The 16492-nt window shown below is 40.1% G+C and overlaps 1 protein-coding gene across 1 annotated transcript; it reads left to right on the forward strand.

Annotated features, from left to right (window-relative positions):
* Positions 1-666: 666 nt before the first annotated feature.
* On the forward strand, positions 667-2370 carry LOC149162666 (adenylate-forming reductase 03009-like). The gene has a single exon (XM_089435260.1). It carries the CDS (start codon positions 667-669, stop codon positions 2368-2370), a length of 1704 nt encoding a protein of 567 aa, XP_089291386.1.
* Positions 2371-16492: the final 14122 nt, after the last annotated feature.

Raw genomic sequence — 16492 nt, forward strand, 5'->3', positions numbered from 1 at the left:
ATATTATCTTGTGGAACCGATTTATCTATGAGTACTCATTAATTAGAACGAGTACGAAATGAACTAGGCCATGCGTTGAGATGCCAACGCTTATCATTCAGTAAACCTTTTAGCAACGTTTCCTGACGTGTGTTTATTAGAAATGCCCCACGCGGATCAGGAAAAGAGTAGTTGTAAGATTTTATTTACAATCATTGGGACTTGATGGATAAGGTCTTTCTTCATTCACGCAACGCAACGCAGATTCCATAAGCAATTTATTTAAGTTATTTCGCTATATTCTCGAGTTTCCTGATGATATTATATTAACATCCGCCGGCATTTTCTTGCTTAATGAGAATCCGAATCATTTCCTTTTCAAGATGGCCATGAATTGAGTAATTCATGATCATATCTGTGGGGCCATTCACAACCACATGCCTTGTCGATAGACTCTCAGAATATAAAATAAACAAATAATTGAAGTTAGCTTTAGCCCGCAGCAGCACAACGGCTATAAGTACAAGGTATCCCAGAGTTCAATTCACGATCAATACTCTTTCCTAAGAGAATTCATTCCATCCATCCATTCACGACCGTTTGATACCCCTATCACATTCATTAAATTTCGTCCGTTTCTGCCTTGATTGTTACATTCAATCAACTAGCGTCTTTAATTCCTTAGTAATGGCCGAACTGTCCAGATGCTCTAGTTGTCGTGGCGTTTCTTTCGAAATCAATCCGAATAGGACCAACTTTTTGTCTCATTCTACAAATGTTGAAGATGGCAACTCAGCTGTAGCCGTCGCTCCTCCCTCGCGGGCTTGGTACTCGTGGCGCCGTCTCTCGACGCTTTCTGTTTCAAAATTGGCTCCTGTACTATCATCCCGCTTCAATTCAGAAAGAACCTACAGCCGTTCCAGCAGCCATTTCTGTGATCTACCTGACACTGACGACGACGAGGAAGAGGAGGAGGCATATGAAGATCTCCCTGACATAGAGGACCCGCTACAGTTATCTAGCCGTTCAATTCGCTTGAAGAGCGGAAGCTTGAGTCAGTACAACAAAGAGGCAGCAGCAGCAAAACCTGGATCGAAGGAATCGCGGCTGTCAGTGATATTGTTAGATCAAGGACTCTTTACTGTTTATAAGCGTCTCTTCGCTTTGTGTTTCACTATGAATTTACTTGGGTTGGCTGCAGCAGCCACTGGGCACTTCCCCTATGCTAAAGACAAAGCTGCTCTCTTCTCCATTGGGAACATTCTCGCCTCGGTGCTCTGCCGAAGCGAGGCTTTTCTTCGATGCGTCTTCTGGATCACAGTGAAGCTGCTAGGCAGGTGGTCATGGGTTCCACTCCCGGTAAAGACCGCCGCTACTTCGTTTCTCCAGAGCGTGGGAGGAATTCACAGCGGATGCGGTGTTTCGTCGATATTGTGGCTCATTTACTCCTTGCACCAAACACTCTCCCACCGTGAGAGCAGTTCCGATGAAATTATAGGAGTCGCAAGCGCCATCCTGGGACTCCTTATCATAAGCTCACTGGCAGCATTTCCTGTAGTGCGTCACCTGCATCACAATATCTTCGAAAACTTTCACCGCTTTGCCGGCTGGGCTGCGCTTGCCTTGCTCTGGGGCTTCGTTATCCTTACTGCAAGCTACAATCCACTGGACAAATCCTATGACGTTCGCGGTTCGAGTCTGGTGAAGAAGCAGGAATTCTGGTTCACTGTAGTCATAACGTTGGCCATAATCTTCCCATGGTTGTTCGTGAGAAGAGTTCCGGTGAAAGTGTCGGCACCTTCGAATCACGCGAGCCTAATCAAGTTCCAAGGCGGAATAGAATCAGGCATCCTGGGCAGAATCAGCCGATCGCCTTTATCAGATTGGCATGCGTTCGGGATTATATCGGACGGGAAGGAGGAGCACATGATGTTGGCCGGCGCCGTTGGGGATTTCACCAGACGACTCGTATCGGAGCCTCCCACACACTTGTGGGTTCGTAGCCTTCACTTTGCAGGGTTGCCTTATCTGATAAACATGTATAAAAGGGTGGTGGTTGTGGCAACGGGTTCGGGCATCTGCGTTTTCCTCTCCTTTATGCTGCAGCCTTGCCGTGCCGATGTATATGTCATTTGGGTGGCCAAAGGAATTGAAGAGAACTTCGGGGAGGAGATTGTGAGAAAGATAAAGAGTTACCCTGCGGAGAAGATGGTGATCCACGACACAGCTGTGTTTGGTCGGCCAAACGTTTCGGAGATGACAGTGGAAGCAGTGCGAAGGAGGGGAGGCGAAGTGGTAATCGTGACGAGTAATCCGAGCGGAAGCAGGGATGTGGTCAACGGATGCAAAGCCGCGGGCATTCCAGCGTTTGGCCCAATTTGGGACTCTTAGAAGATTCATTTGACGTTGAACGTTTGTTTGTTTTCCTTTTTGTTAAAAGTTGGATGTCATTCAGTTCAAGATTAAGTTGATCTGCCAGCCTTGCCATACAAAATAATAAATGGTAGGTAAAAGCTACCTTGTGAGACGTTACAAGGCAGTTCATTGGCATCGAAAAGACGGTTGGCTTTGTAAGCCGTCCAATGTTATATTTTTAGTGAAGTGTGATGCATCTTTGAATTGTGTGAATTAAAAATTGTATTAACTGAGGTGTCGAAGTGGTCATCGTGAGTAGTAACAGAAGCTAAAGGAATATGGTGAAGGGATGCAAATCTGCGCGCATTCTGGCCTTTGCCCCAATTTGGTACTCTTAGAAGTTGCACGTCGAACGCCTGTTTCTTTCGTTTTTGTTAACAAACGTAGATTGTTAACCTGTAAACCAGAAACGTAGATTGCTAACGTGTAAACCAGAAAGGTTACAAAATACATTCCAGGTAAAACTTTAAGTATAATGGTCGTGGAATGGTATATTTTACACCTGCGAGTGTGTTTATATATTTCTCTATGTCCATACCCCTCTTTATTTTGAAATAGCAGTGTTATTTATGAATGATTAATAATTATAAATATTCATTATTATAGGTTTTTCGGATATCCACTGTATAAGTGTAAATTTTGATCTATGTTATTAAAATAAAGTTTATTTATATATATATATATATATTATATTTTTAACTTTTTATTATTACCATATGTAAATTTTTAGCGCATTTGGAAATGACAAGAGTTAATTTCAAAGAACTATGAAAATATACAAAGTGATTGAGGCTACACATTGCATTCTCAATGTGTCAGTGTTAGCTTTGCTACATTCTTCAGCGTTTGGAGGACCAAATACTAGCTTGGCCATGTGTTTATGCAGAAAAAGGGAGCTCACAGCGGTCGATTCCCTTCCCCTCCTTCACATTTCGTATACTTCCATGGCCCTGCTGTTTCTGTTTTCCTCCATTTTACCTCTAAAACGCTGTGAAAGTTCACGTTCTTTCGACCCCCAAGCGCTAAGTTTGAATCATCATATAATTGCAATCACCTGACCGTGTGCTTTTCCCTGCCACCACAGCCTTTTTTCCCGCGCGCTAAACCCCGTTTATTTCCCCGTCGTCCGATCGTTTGCCGCGCGATTCGACAGCATTCACACCTCCCGCACCCGTAAGATGCCCGCGCATTAACCCGCGGAGAAAGCGGTTTGCCGCCGGTCCCATCTGCCACGCGTCATCACCTGAATGGAATCGCTGGCCTCTGTACAAATACCGCTCATTCCCCGTAAGCGATGCGATCAATACCGCCCCACCGCGCAAACCATTTTCCACGGTCATTAATCCCTGCGCATCTCTTCCGCCCGATAGCTATCGGATCTGTCCGCCCACGATCCGACGGCTCACGTTCGTCCATTCCCATTTCTGCCCAATGCCTCCTGCAGACCGATCTCCGTCGTCCATCTGCGAGATCCAACGGCTCATAATCACTTCACCGCGCTTCCTCCCAATGTCTCCCGTCGATAGATCTCCGCCATCCATTTATGTGATCCAACGACTAACATTTATTCCCTGCCCTCCATTCATTCCCTATGCAGTTTTCGTGTCTTTGGCATGTTCCATGCATCTTAAGGAAGAAGGCGGCCAGTATTCAGCACTCTACACAGTTAATACTCAACCTTTGCATTCAAAGAGCAGTATGGCCGAAGGACGAGAAGGACATGCCTCGAGCAGATTATGGCATTTATTAGTTATGGAACTTCTTCAATATAACACTTCACCTGCTCGAGGAGTACAACAGAGTACCAGAGAATGTCAAATTCATTCACTGAAGCAGCAGATTGTAAAAGAGGCCCATTTTAAATAGTTAAAGTGGTTGGTGGCCAATTATGACCATCCACGCATAGAATAGCAGAGCATTTTTGTAATCAACCTCTACATATATCCAGAACACAGATGTAATGAGGGTTGATGGTTGTAGTTTTGATGTAAGGTTCAACTTTTGGAGACTGTAACTACTTTGATACTTGCAGTGTCTGGTCTTCATTTTCAGCTAATACAAGCTTCTTTTGCTGTTAATTGCTCACTTTCCATTTCTACTCTGTTCTAAGCTGTGCCTGTTATGCATTATTTCATGTGCTCTTGATATTTAGCATTAGAGGGGCTATCATCCCACTTCTGTGTTGAAGTCTAGTATGTATCATTGAATGTGTTATGCAGGTTTTTGTTTACTTAGTGCCAGAGAGCTGTCATCCTATCTTTGCATTAGGAAATAGATTTGCAGACCTCTTTACTGGTTGCAACCGGCCATCAGATGGTCTTGTGCATATGCTGGTGTGGTCAGTATTCTCCATGTACACCTACTCCTCAAATTGTGAGCAATTGGTGGTCTAAAGCCTTGTAGTCCAGGGGTGTTCACCCATGTCTGAAGTTAAACATAGTAGAAGTGGTTATCTGGCTTGAACAAGTATCATTCTTTCCATTCATCCACCCATTTCCAATATTTTGTTGAGTTTGTAATGTTCTCGAGCATCTCCGAGATACAACTTAGGAGAGTTTCTTGGGGTGATAACATTAATTGGCGTCATTGCCGGGGAGAAGAGATTGAAGCTCAGCTTCCCTGGGAAAACGACACAATTCCAGATTTTGATGATAGACAAAGTCTGGGCACATTTCTGGTTGTAATCATCTATCTAGCGACTCCACCGAAGGAAGACCAACCTTTGGCGACTCCACACTACAGTCCTGGGTCAGTTTGTAAAACATACTCGAAGAAATCCTTAGAAATCACCAGTTGAACCAGTGCCTGACCCTGAGAAAATCGTTAAGCAGAAGAAAACATCACAGAAATGAGCATCAGGATCAGGTAAGCCTAAGAAATCTTATGTATCTCTACAAGAGAAGATTATAGTTGAGAATACACAATTTGAAGATATAGAGTCTAGTATTGCTAGTAAAGAATCACTTGCAGAGATTCATAAAGCTCCTTATCCATTTAGTTCCCCTTTGAATCTCAGTCCAAAGAAAGTCTCCCATGCAGTCCATCAATTTCCCTCATTTCTGTCATCTATTACATTACTTCCTATTATTCAATCTGCCAGTATCCTTCCACCTACCCCAGTCATGGCAGGCCAGCAAGCACCTACAAAAATAGAAAGAATTGTAGCTGCCAGGTATGGACCTCTGATCTTGCCTGTTCCTTTGAACACTATGCCTGCAGGAGAATATCAGAAATATATGCCTAAATTCACTGGTACAGAGGGGGTAACAGCTGAAGAACACCTTGAATCTTTTTACAGTTATGCTGATAACCTAGATATTAGTGAATATGATGTGTGGAGGAGAGTTTTTGTTCAAAGCCTTGATGGAGAGGTTAGGAAATGGTTCAGAGAATTACCCCATAGGTCCATAACAGACATTGAGGTGTTGGATGATACATTCCTGAAGCAATGGGGAGATAGAAAAGACCTGCTCTACTACCATACAGAGTTTGGAAACCTAAAGAGGGAAAAAGGGGAATCTTTGCCTGATTTTAATAAAAGACTTAACCATATGTATAGTAAGATACCAGCTGAGGTAAAGCCTACCCCCACCTCTGCCAAACTCACTTATGCCAATTCTTTTGACTCTGATTTCTGCCTATTCTTGAGAGAAAGAAGATATGCCACACTAGCCGACATGCAGGATGCAACACTAGAGGTGGAATCCAATATTGTGGCTACAGAAAAGTTCAAAAGTCATGCTGACAGAAGGAGACAGAGAAGTGAGGCTTCTTCTTCCTCTGCCTCATCTTCAGAGCCTAAATTAGATAAAATGACTAGAATGATAGAGTCATTGGCTGCAGAAATATCTAAGCTGAAGGTTGAGCAAAATTCAGGAAAGACAAGGCAGCAGAACACATTTGCTCCAAGAAATCCAAATCCATTCAGAAGAGAAAATGAACAGTTGCAAATCATTCAAAGGGGAAAAGAACCAAATGAAGAACATAAAGTTAAAGCTCCTTTCTAGAATGTAGTCATGGAGGAGGAACAGTTTGAAGATGAGGATGAAATTCACTGCATGGAAGATAAAGGCAGTGCTGCATTTTTGACATTGGCTACATATGAAGAATCACTGCTGCAGGAACAAGACAGTCAGGAGTGGGATAGAGAGGCAGTTCTACAAATTGAGGAGCAACGAAGATATAATCTGAGGTCAAATGCAAAAAATATCAAGGAGAATCCTACCCAAAAAGCTGTTGTACAAACAGAGTCACAGAATATCAGACAGAGAAGGCCAGCAGCTGATCCAATCATCCTCAAAGCTCCAGTCCAAGAGGTAAGAGGTTCTGATAAGTTACCTTCCTCTTTCAGCTTTGAGTCAGAAGTCCAAAAATTGAAAATATCTATGCCTTTGGTAGAGTTGGTAAAGAGTGAAGTGTTTAGAAAACCTATCCTTGAAGCTCTTGAGATAGAAATCACACAAACCTCCACTGACTCTCTCAATTTGCAAGATGACAAACCCGCAGTTATTCTTAGCCCTATGATCGAACCTGCTGATAATAGCTCTCCGTCATTTTATGTCTCGTTGACCATTCATGACACAATCCTCCACAATTACCTGCTAGACACAGGGGCTAGCCACAATCTGATGCCTAAAGTTGTCATGGAAGAGTTAGACCTTGATATCACCAGACCATATCATGATTTATTCTCTTTTGATTCAAGGAAAGTGAAATGCCTAGGATTAATCAAAGACCTGGCCATTACCCTAACTCAGCTGCCCATGAAGAGTATGATGATGGATATTGTGGTAGCATATGTCCCTCCCAAGTTGTGCATGCTGCTGTCTAGGGGATGGATTAAGAGATTAGGTGGGACATTATAAAATGATCTATCTTATGCCACTGTCCCAGTTTTTGGAGGAGAAAGCAAGAGATTTTACAGAGAAGCACAGTTGGCATACATTATCAGTGATGAGAAGAATCCTACTAATCATCCCATTTATGCTGTGGACACCGATTTTGAAGCATGTATTCTCCAAATGGAAGAATCTCAGAAGGCCTTAGTGCAGCTTAAGAAACCAACAAATCAGGTCAAAAAAGATCAAGGAAGTCAGGTTTGGGAGATGTTCTTTGATGGGGCATGTTCCAGGGAGACTGCAGGAGCAGGGGTAGTGCTAGTATCTCCAGCACAAGAAAGCACACATCTGTCTTAAAAGCTGGCTTTCCAAGTCACAAACAATATAGCAGAGTATGAGGCTCTGCTATTGGGCCTTAATGCAACAAAAGACAGAGAAATCAGGAACATAAAGGTGTTTGGAGATGCTGATTTGATCATTCAACAAGTAAACAGAACATTTCAAGCAAAGCACCCAAGGCTCAAAGCATACAGAGATGAGGTATGGAGACTCAAAGATTCCTTTGATAATTTTTGTATTTCATATATCCCTAGAGCCCAAAATCAACTGGATGATTCCCTTGCTATGTCTGCTAGCATGTTTATTCCTCCCATGCCTCCCAGACTAGTTTATGAAGTCCAAATGAAGTACAGACCATCCTTGCCTGATAATGTCCACCATTGGAAAGTTTTTGATGATGATGATGAATTGAATAGGTTCTTGCAAGTCATTGATGAATTTTCTAAAATGCAAATTGACCAAGAAAATGAAGCCTTGGAAGAAAGCCCCCAGTCCCAGCTTAGAAATAAAATTGGCAAAGAGAGCATTGTTCAGCTTCCCAACAATCATATTCCTAAGGGTTTAATTCCTTTAGAAAGACTGTTTGACCAGAATGATGTGCCTTACAAGGTTGCCCAAAAAGAAGACCAATCTGTAGTCTGTAAGTATGATATAAGGAGTCCAGGTCAGCCAAGATACATAAATCTGTCCACTCATCTGTCTGCTGACCAGAGTGCTGAATACTGCAATTTAATGAAGCAATTTGCTGATATGTTTGCCTGGGAGTATAGTGATCTGAAAACATATGATAAGAAGATCATCCAGCATAAAATCCCTTTAGAGAAAGATACCATTCCTTTCAAGCAGAAGCTGAGACCTATAAACCCAATGCTCCTTCCTTTGATTGAAAAAGAAATAAAAAAGTTGCTAACTGCCAAAATCATAGTCCCTCTCAGATATTCCAAGTGGGTAGCCAACCTAGTAGTGGTGAGGGAGAAGACATGGCAAAAAGGATCATTGATTTGGCAGAGGTACATCAAATCAGAGAATAGTTGGTTGAAAAGGCTGTAGCACATCAGAAAAAGATCAAGGAAGCTTTTGACAAAGGGACAAAAGAAGATAATTTTCAGGTTGAAGACTTGGTTCCGAAGTGGGATGCACTAAAGGAAAAGAAAGGCAAGCATGGGAAGTTTGATGCTTTCTGGACAGGGCCTTTTATCATTTCTCAGATTCAAGGGAACAACACCTTCATACTGAAAAGTATGGGAGGAGAGGCAGTTTTTAATGGCCCAGTTAATGGGCGTTTTCTGAAAATTTATGTGATTTAAGGTCTTTTGGCCTTAAAATTGTAAATATTTGATTTTATCAATCTTAGTGTAGGTTCAGTCAGATTCCATGCCCAATGAAACACTAGAAATTTTGGCTAATTTGTTTTTCACGGGAAAGGCATTGATTTGTAGGTTCTTGGGACTTCACAAGGAGGATCTCATCCCCAGAAAGATCCAGCGTTAGCTCTGCTACATTCTTCAACATTTGGAGGACCAAATACTAGCTTGGCCATGTGTTTATGCAGAAAAAGGGAGCTCGCAGCGGTCGATTTCCTTCCCCTCCTTCATGTTTCGTATACTTCCATGGCCCCATTGTCTCTGGTTTCCTCCATTTTACCTTTAAAACGTTGTGAAAGTCCACGTTCTTTCGGCCCCCAAGCACTAAGTTTGAATCGTCATATAACCGCAATCAACTGACCGCGTGCTTTTCCCCGCCACCACAGCCTTTTTCCCGCTCACTAAACCTCGTTTATTTCCCCGCCGTCCGATCGTTTGCCGCGCGATCCGATGGCATTCGCACCTCTCGCACTCGTAAGATGCCTGCACATTAACCCGCGGAGAAAGCGGTTTGCCGTCGATCCCATCTACCACACATCATCACCTGAATGGAATCGCTGGCCTCTGTACGAATACCGCTCATTCCCCATAAGCGATGTGATCAATACCGCCCCGCCGCGCATACCATTTTCCCCGGCCGTTAATCCCTGCGCATCTCTTCCACCCGATAGCTGTCGGATTTGTCCACCCACGATCCGACGGCTCACATTCGTCCATTCCCATTTCCGCCCAATGACTCCTGTAAATCGATCTCCATCGTCCATCTGCGAGATCTGACGGCTCATAATCACTCCGCCCTACTTCCTCCCAATGTCTCCCGCCGATAGATCTCTGCCGTCCATCCATGTGATCCAACGACTAACATTTATTCCCTGCCCTCCATTCATTCCCCATGCAGTTTTCGTGTCTTTGGCCTATCCCGTGCATCTGAAGGAAGAAGGTGGCCAGTATTCAGCACTCTGCGCAGTTAATCCTCAACCTCTGCATTCAAGAGTAGTATGGCCGAAGGACGAGAAGGACATGCCTCGAGCAAATTATGGAATTTATTAGTTATGGAACTTCTTCAATATAACACTTCACTTGTTCAAGGAGTACAACAGAGTATCAGAGAATGTCAAATTCATTCACTGAAGCAGCAGATCGTAGCAGAGGTCCATTTTAGATAGTTAAAGTGGTTGGTGGCCAATTATGACCCTCCACGCATAGAATAGCAGAGCATTTTTGTAATCAACCTCTATATATATCCAGAACACAGATGTAATGAGGGTTGATGGTTGTAGTTTTGACGTAAGATTCAACTTCTGAAGACTGTAACTACTTTGATACTTGTAGCGTTTGGTCTTCATTTTTAGCTAATACAAGCTTTTTTTGCTGTTAATTGCTCACTTTCCATTTCTACTATGTTCTAGGTTGTGCCTGTTATGAATTATTTCATGCGCTCTTGATATTTAGCATTAGAGGGGCTGTCATCCCACCTCTGTGTTGAAGTCTAGTATGTATCATTGAATGTGTTATGCAGGTTTCTGTTTACTTAGTGCCAAAGAGCTGTCATCCTACCTATGCATTAGGAAATAGATTTGCAGACCTCTTTACTGGTTGCAGCCGGCCATCACATGGTCTTGTGCATCTGCTGGTGTGGTTAGTATTCTCCATGTACATTTAATCCTCAAACTGTGAGCAATTGGTGGTCTAAAGCCTTGTAGTCTGGGGGTGTTCACTCATGTCTGGAGTTAAACATAGTAGAAGTGGTTATCTGGCTTGAACAAGAATCATTCCTTCCATTCATCCACCCATTTCCAACATTTTTGTTGAGTTTGTAATGTTTCCGAGCATCTCTGAGATACAACTTAGGAGACTTTCTTGGGGTGATAACAATCATGATCTGATTTATTGAAGATAAATCTACATTTATTTAATTTATTAATATTCAATTAAGTAATTATAAAATTTATATTTTATTTATAATTATAAATTTATTATTTATTATTTATTTTTAAGATATATATATATATATATATATATATGAAAATGTTAAAGATGAATTATTTTGTTTATATATAGCGTAAATGGATTTTTTTATTAATTATTAAAAAAATATATATAATTTGGATATCTAAAATAAAATTAAAATTTATGAGATTTTTAAGACTAACAAGATGTCTAGTGATAATATACAATTAGAAGCTAATAATAATAATCATGACTACATAGAAAACTTTTTCAAGATTCACGATTTTCTCAGGGAAATGCCTTCGACATTGGCATGATTTTCCCTCAATTGGCTAATTGTTCATTGTCTTCTTGGATCAATGCTTTATAGCTCTTGTGGCCTCATCTTTTAGCTTCTTTGTCTTACTTAGAGACCACCTTGAAATCCTTTGTGTGAACCCCAAGACCAAAATGTGAAGAACTTGAGTTAGTGGGTCTTTTCCCTTGCTTCAAAGATAGCCATTGTAAAAAATCCTAGTCTCATAAGATGATATCCCATTAAAATATTTTCCATGTCATTCTTTTGTAAGGGAAATTAGTTGTTGATAATCCAAATCCATATCTTCTGGTAGAGATTCTACTTTAACTTCATCTGATAGGGAGTTAACTATTTCCTGTTGTAATGGATTTTGTTAATGCTCTTTAAGAGACTTTTCCACAGGCTTTGTAGGATTCAATATGGGTTTATGGAATTTCCGTTTCGCTGATTGCACACTTGATTGAACGTTGTCTTACTTTGGAGATTCTGTCAGAGAGGAGAGAGACTCAAATGTATTTCTAGATCTAGGGATCTGGTCAGGATTTGAGGTATTCTAAAGACTCAAATTTCTTCTCCTTTGGGGGACTTTTCCCAAATCATCTTACTCTTTCTAAGAAGGGTGTTATTCAGAAAATTCCTTGCTATTCATCGATAAATCACTAATAAGTTACTCATATTCATGATAGCATATCCATCTAAAGGGGACTTGTTCATAATATAGAGACTACTTCCAAACACTATGATGATAATGAATATCTATGGAGGTCAAAAAGGCCTGAGAGATATTCATATAAACACAAATTTGAGCATATGATGTTTATATCTCTCTCTTAGTAGCCTCCCATACATTGACAAGGCTTTCCACGCCTTCAAGGGTTTCCTCCTCCCAATATTCCTTAATAAGATAAAAGAATCGTATCCACACCAGGGTAGCAAAGAAGTCTTCTTTCTCCGAGTTATATTATTCCTTCCAAAATCACATGAAGAGCCCTGCGTTGTTAAAAGAAATGGCCCTCTTTCAAAACTCTCGATTTTTTTTCAAGCTGGAGAAAATCATTATCAAGAATCTTTTTGTCCTAGTTCCAATTCTTTTTGACTTTAGAGGGTCCAATCATTTCAAATCCACTGTATTAGAGACTTTAGGGCCATAATCTAGAATATTTGCATATCAGAGCATGATTATGTTTATCTTGAATATGTTCTCTAATCTTGCTAGATTTAACTTTATATTTTGGATTTTGCACCGCTTTTGGTAAACAATGCCTTAAATTCTTAACTTGAAAAATTACACCTTGTAAAAATTTTGTTGCAAAACCAAAAACATCACTTTACCCAACGGTTCTATAAAAATGATGTTGAAGATGAAGAAATTAACAAAAATCCTAACAAATCCATTATCATTATAAACTTCTGAAACAATTTGGTTAAAAGAAAAACAAAACCCTTTTAACTAAACATGAATACTTAGGTAGCAAAAACTCTAACATCACAAAATTATGTGAAAGTTTGGAATTCATTTAATTATAACCATTATTCATTTAAAAAATAAAATAAAAATAATAAAACTCCACTTAAAAATAATGGTACGACTTATCCACTTAAAAATATATATATATATATTTAAGACATCTCGCGGTGAATCATAAGATATTACGACGAACGGATTTCCACTCAACATTGTTGGTTGCGTAAGCATTTCTCTTTTTTCAAAGTAAATGGATGGAATTGTTTTGTTCTGGTTTCTTTGACTTCTCGTTGGTTTTGGACGGATGGACGGTGGTTTTTAGGTTGCGGTTAAGAATTAAGGGAGTTAATGGTTAAGATTGAAGATTGAAGTTGATAAATAGGGAAAATAAATTTTAATTTTTTTAATTAAATTAAAAAAAGGTTTTTATAAATGTTTTTTTTTACTTTTTATATAATAGAAGTGGCGTATTCACAAAGTTTTTAACTTTAAGATAATTTATATGCTAAAACATTAATATGTTTATAGTTGAGTTTCGTATTATATTCTCAAACCTCAACCTCGTAGACAAGTTAATTGATTGTTTTTAATTTCTTAAGTTAATAATTAAAGTTCTTATTGAATATCAATATGAACGAAAATGCATGGTCTATTGTTAACTTATTAGGTTTAATTTTATTTAAATTCATTAACTTCAAATTTATTAAATATAAATGGATAAAAATAAAAAGTGGATAAAATTTAATTAATTTAAATTTATTAATTTTAAATGGATTAAAAAAATTATAAATTATATATAATTAAATTATAAATTATTATGTTTAAAAGGGATATAAATATTTATGAATGAGGATTTCATTTTAGTAGATTAAATTGAATTAAGGAAAGAGGTTCAAAAAGGTAAAAAAGAAGGAAAATGGATAATTATTAGAAAGGGGAAAATTATTATTAGGGATAGATATCAAAAAGAAAGTAAGAGTTAGGAATTTGGAAATATTTGGATCTTTTTTTGGAATTGTATCTAGAGTGAAATTGATATTATATTTTTAGTTGAAATTGGCGAGCATGATGAAGAGAGTTTGGATGCTCGGAGAGGGATCTGCAATCTGAATTAGGGTTTGAGTTACGGTTTGACAACTGGTAACCATGGCGGGTCATGGAGGAGGGAGTTCTGATCTCAACTACAGTTAAATAGCCGCGAACAGAAGCAAGGGAACTGGTCTATATCACTTCAAGAAACCACCGGAGGTGATAACTGAGGATACTAACACAGGAAATATCAAACCTCACGGATAGAAATAAAATCATGAGGAAGATAGCAGGGAGAAAAGGAAAGAGGGTAGTAGTCAGAAAGTTGCACCTATGAGTGCGACAGGGGTCTGTAAACCCAAGTCGACCATTATTCCTTGGGTCGTTTTAAGTGACCCAGCGCTACAGGTGCACAGAGAACACATGGCGGAACACGCGGTTATATGCAAATTTATGGGGATTTGGCCGACGGAAAAGGCCTTACACGTATGGATAAGGAACCACTGGAAATCGAAGGGGAAATAAACCTTCACCTTGGATCCAAGGGCTTCTTTACGGTGGTGTTCACGAGCTTAGAAGATAAAGACAAAGTGTTTGAGGGAGGACCTTATTTTTACGCTGCTACAGGCCTTTACATGCGACTATGGGTGATGAACTTTGTCCCAGAACGAGAAACGTTCACTTCAGTACCGGTATGGATAAGGCTATACTCCCTTCCTTTAGATTATTTCATGTCGGAGTCTTTAAAGGCTATCAGTAATAAACTAGGGAATTTTATAAAAATATCAGATGCGACTTTAAGAGGCAAATACACCTATTTTGCCCGGATCTGTGTGGAAATGGACTTATCTGGGGCACTTCCAGACGAGATCATTTTAGAAGTATATGATGAAGAATGGGTGCAGGTGGTGGACTATGAACATGTCCCATTTAAATGCTGCAAATGCCATGAACATGGGCACCTATACAGGGACTCCCCATCAAACAAACTGGAGAGCAACACAAAAACCACCACAAGCAAAGATCCCGAGGGTTTCACTAAGGTGGGGGGCAAAGGGAAAGGAGGAAAACGGTACCAAAAGAAAATCAACGAGGACGGGCAACTGAGCCACAACAGTTTCAAAATCTTAGAAGAAGAAGATGGAAACAACGAGGCAAACCAGGAAGCGGAGACTAATACTAATGAGAAGGATAGGGATGCTAGCATGGAGGATATACCAGAGAACAACCAACAAAAGGATGATCTACCAAGCATTATGGAGCTCAATAGGGACCATGAGATGACTCTAAGTGAGGCGGGAACAGAAGACCATGAACTGTAGGAGATTCTTGAGAGGGAGAACTTAGATCTAGAAAAGTTTCTGGAGTAAGGTATTGCCAAAGGGGTTGATTCCCTGCCAAAGGAGGAGTTTGACAGGGTTCAACAACTCTTCCTCTGGAGATCCCAATCGAAGGGCTATGGAGTTAAGAGAAACCATGACAGCCAGGAGAATAGAGGGATGAAAACAATGAAGGAAACACTAGGGCAGTCTTCCAAGAATACAGGTAGGAAAAGAGGAAGGAAAAGACAAAATGAGTTGCTGACCGAATGTGGAAAACTCATGATTAACTCAGGTAAGATGAGAGATCTCACTAGCTACTCCTTTACAAACCTTTCTTAATGAAGCTCACAACCTGGAACATTAGGGGCCTAGGAAGTAAAAGGAAACAAAGAAATCTTAGCAGTAGAATAAAAGAAGAAAAACCAGATATGGTTTTTATTCAGGAAACTAAGTGTTCAATGGACAAGATCAGAGAAATACAAAGTAAATGGTTAAGCAAGTATGAGTATCTAGAGGTTAAGGTAGATAACTTGGCAGGAGGGATTCTTACGCTTTGGGATCCCCAGAAACTTGGAATCCTGGATGCGGAAGCGTCCAGGAACTATCTATCACTGGTGATTCAGCCTTTGGGTGATAGGGAGACTTACATGATTACAAATGTCTATGGTCCTCAAAAACTAGAAGACAAACTCAAGCTTCTCACCTCCCTTGAGGAGCTAAGAGAGAGATATCCTGATATGCCATGGATTCTGGCAGGGGATTTCAACATGATCAAATCTCTTACAGAGAAGAAAGGTGGCACCAAAACACTAGGCAGAGACTCCATTGCCTTCCTGAACTTCATAAATAAAATGAGACTAGTGGATGCTGAAACAATAAATGGCACTTTCACCTGGAACAATAAGAGAGGAGGGGCTTCTCAAGTTGCCTCTAAACTAGATAGATTCTTAATCTCAGAGGACCTCCTTCTCACAGGCCTTGACATGACAACTCTAATCCTTCCCTTTAGAGGCTCGGACCACTAGCCTGTCCAACTTGAAAACACATTTATAGGTACACTAAGGAACAAGCCTTTTAGGTTTGAAAATTTCTGGCTCTCTCACTCGGACTTCACCAGTAATATTGACATATGGTGGATGGAAGATTTTCCCATTCAAAGCACTAAAATGTTTATGCTACAACAAATACTTAAACACATCAAATCTAGACACAAAGATTGGAACAAAAAGGAGTTTTGTAATATTTTTAAAGCCAAAAGAAAAGTTGAACAGAAACTCCATGGGATTAATCAGATCATAATCACAGATGGTTTTACCGAGGAAAGGAAAACTCAAGCTGACTCTCTTCAAAAGGAATGGGAAGATAGGTGCATCCTAGAGGAGATATTCTAGAGGTAAAAATCTAAAGTGTAATGGATTAGAGAAGGGGAAAAAACACAAAGTTTTTTCATAAATCAACTTTGGATCATAGGTCAAATAACAGAATTTCAAAAC

The sequence above is a fragment of the Pinus tabuliformis genome, chromosome 5_2, assembly GCF_031772625.1.
Source record: "Pinus tabuliformis cultivar Carrire ecotype Pingquan chromosome 5_2, CPIR1, whole genome shotgun sequence".
NCBI classification, from domain to species: domain Eukaryota; kingdom Viridiplantae; phylum Streptophyta; class Pinopsida; order Pinales; family Pinaceae; genus Pinus; species Pinus tabuliformis.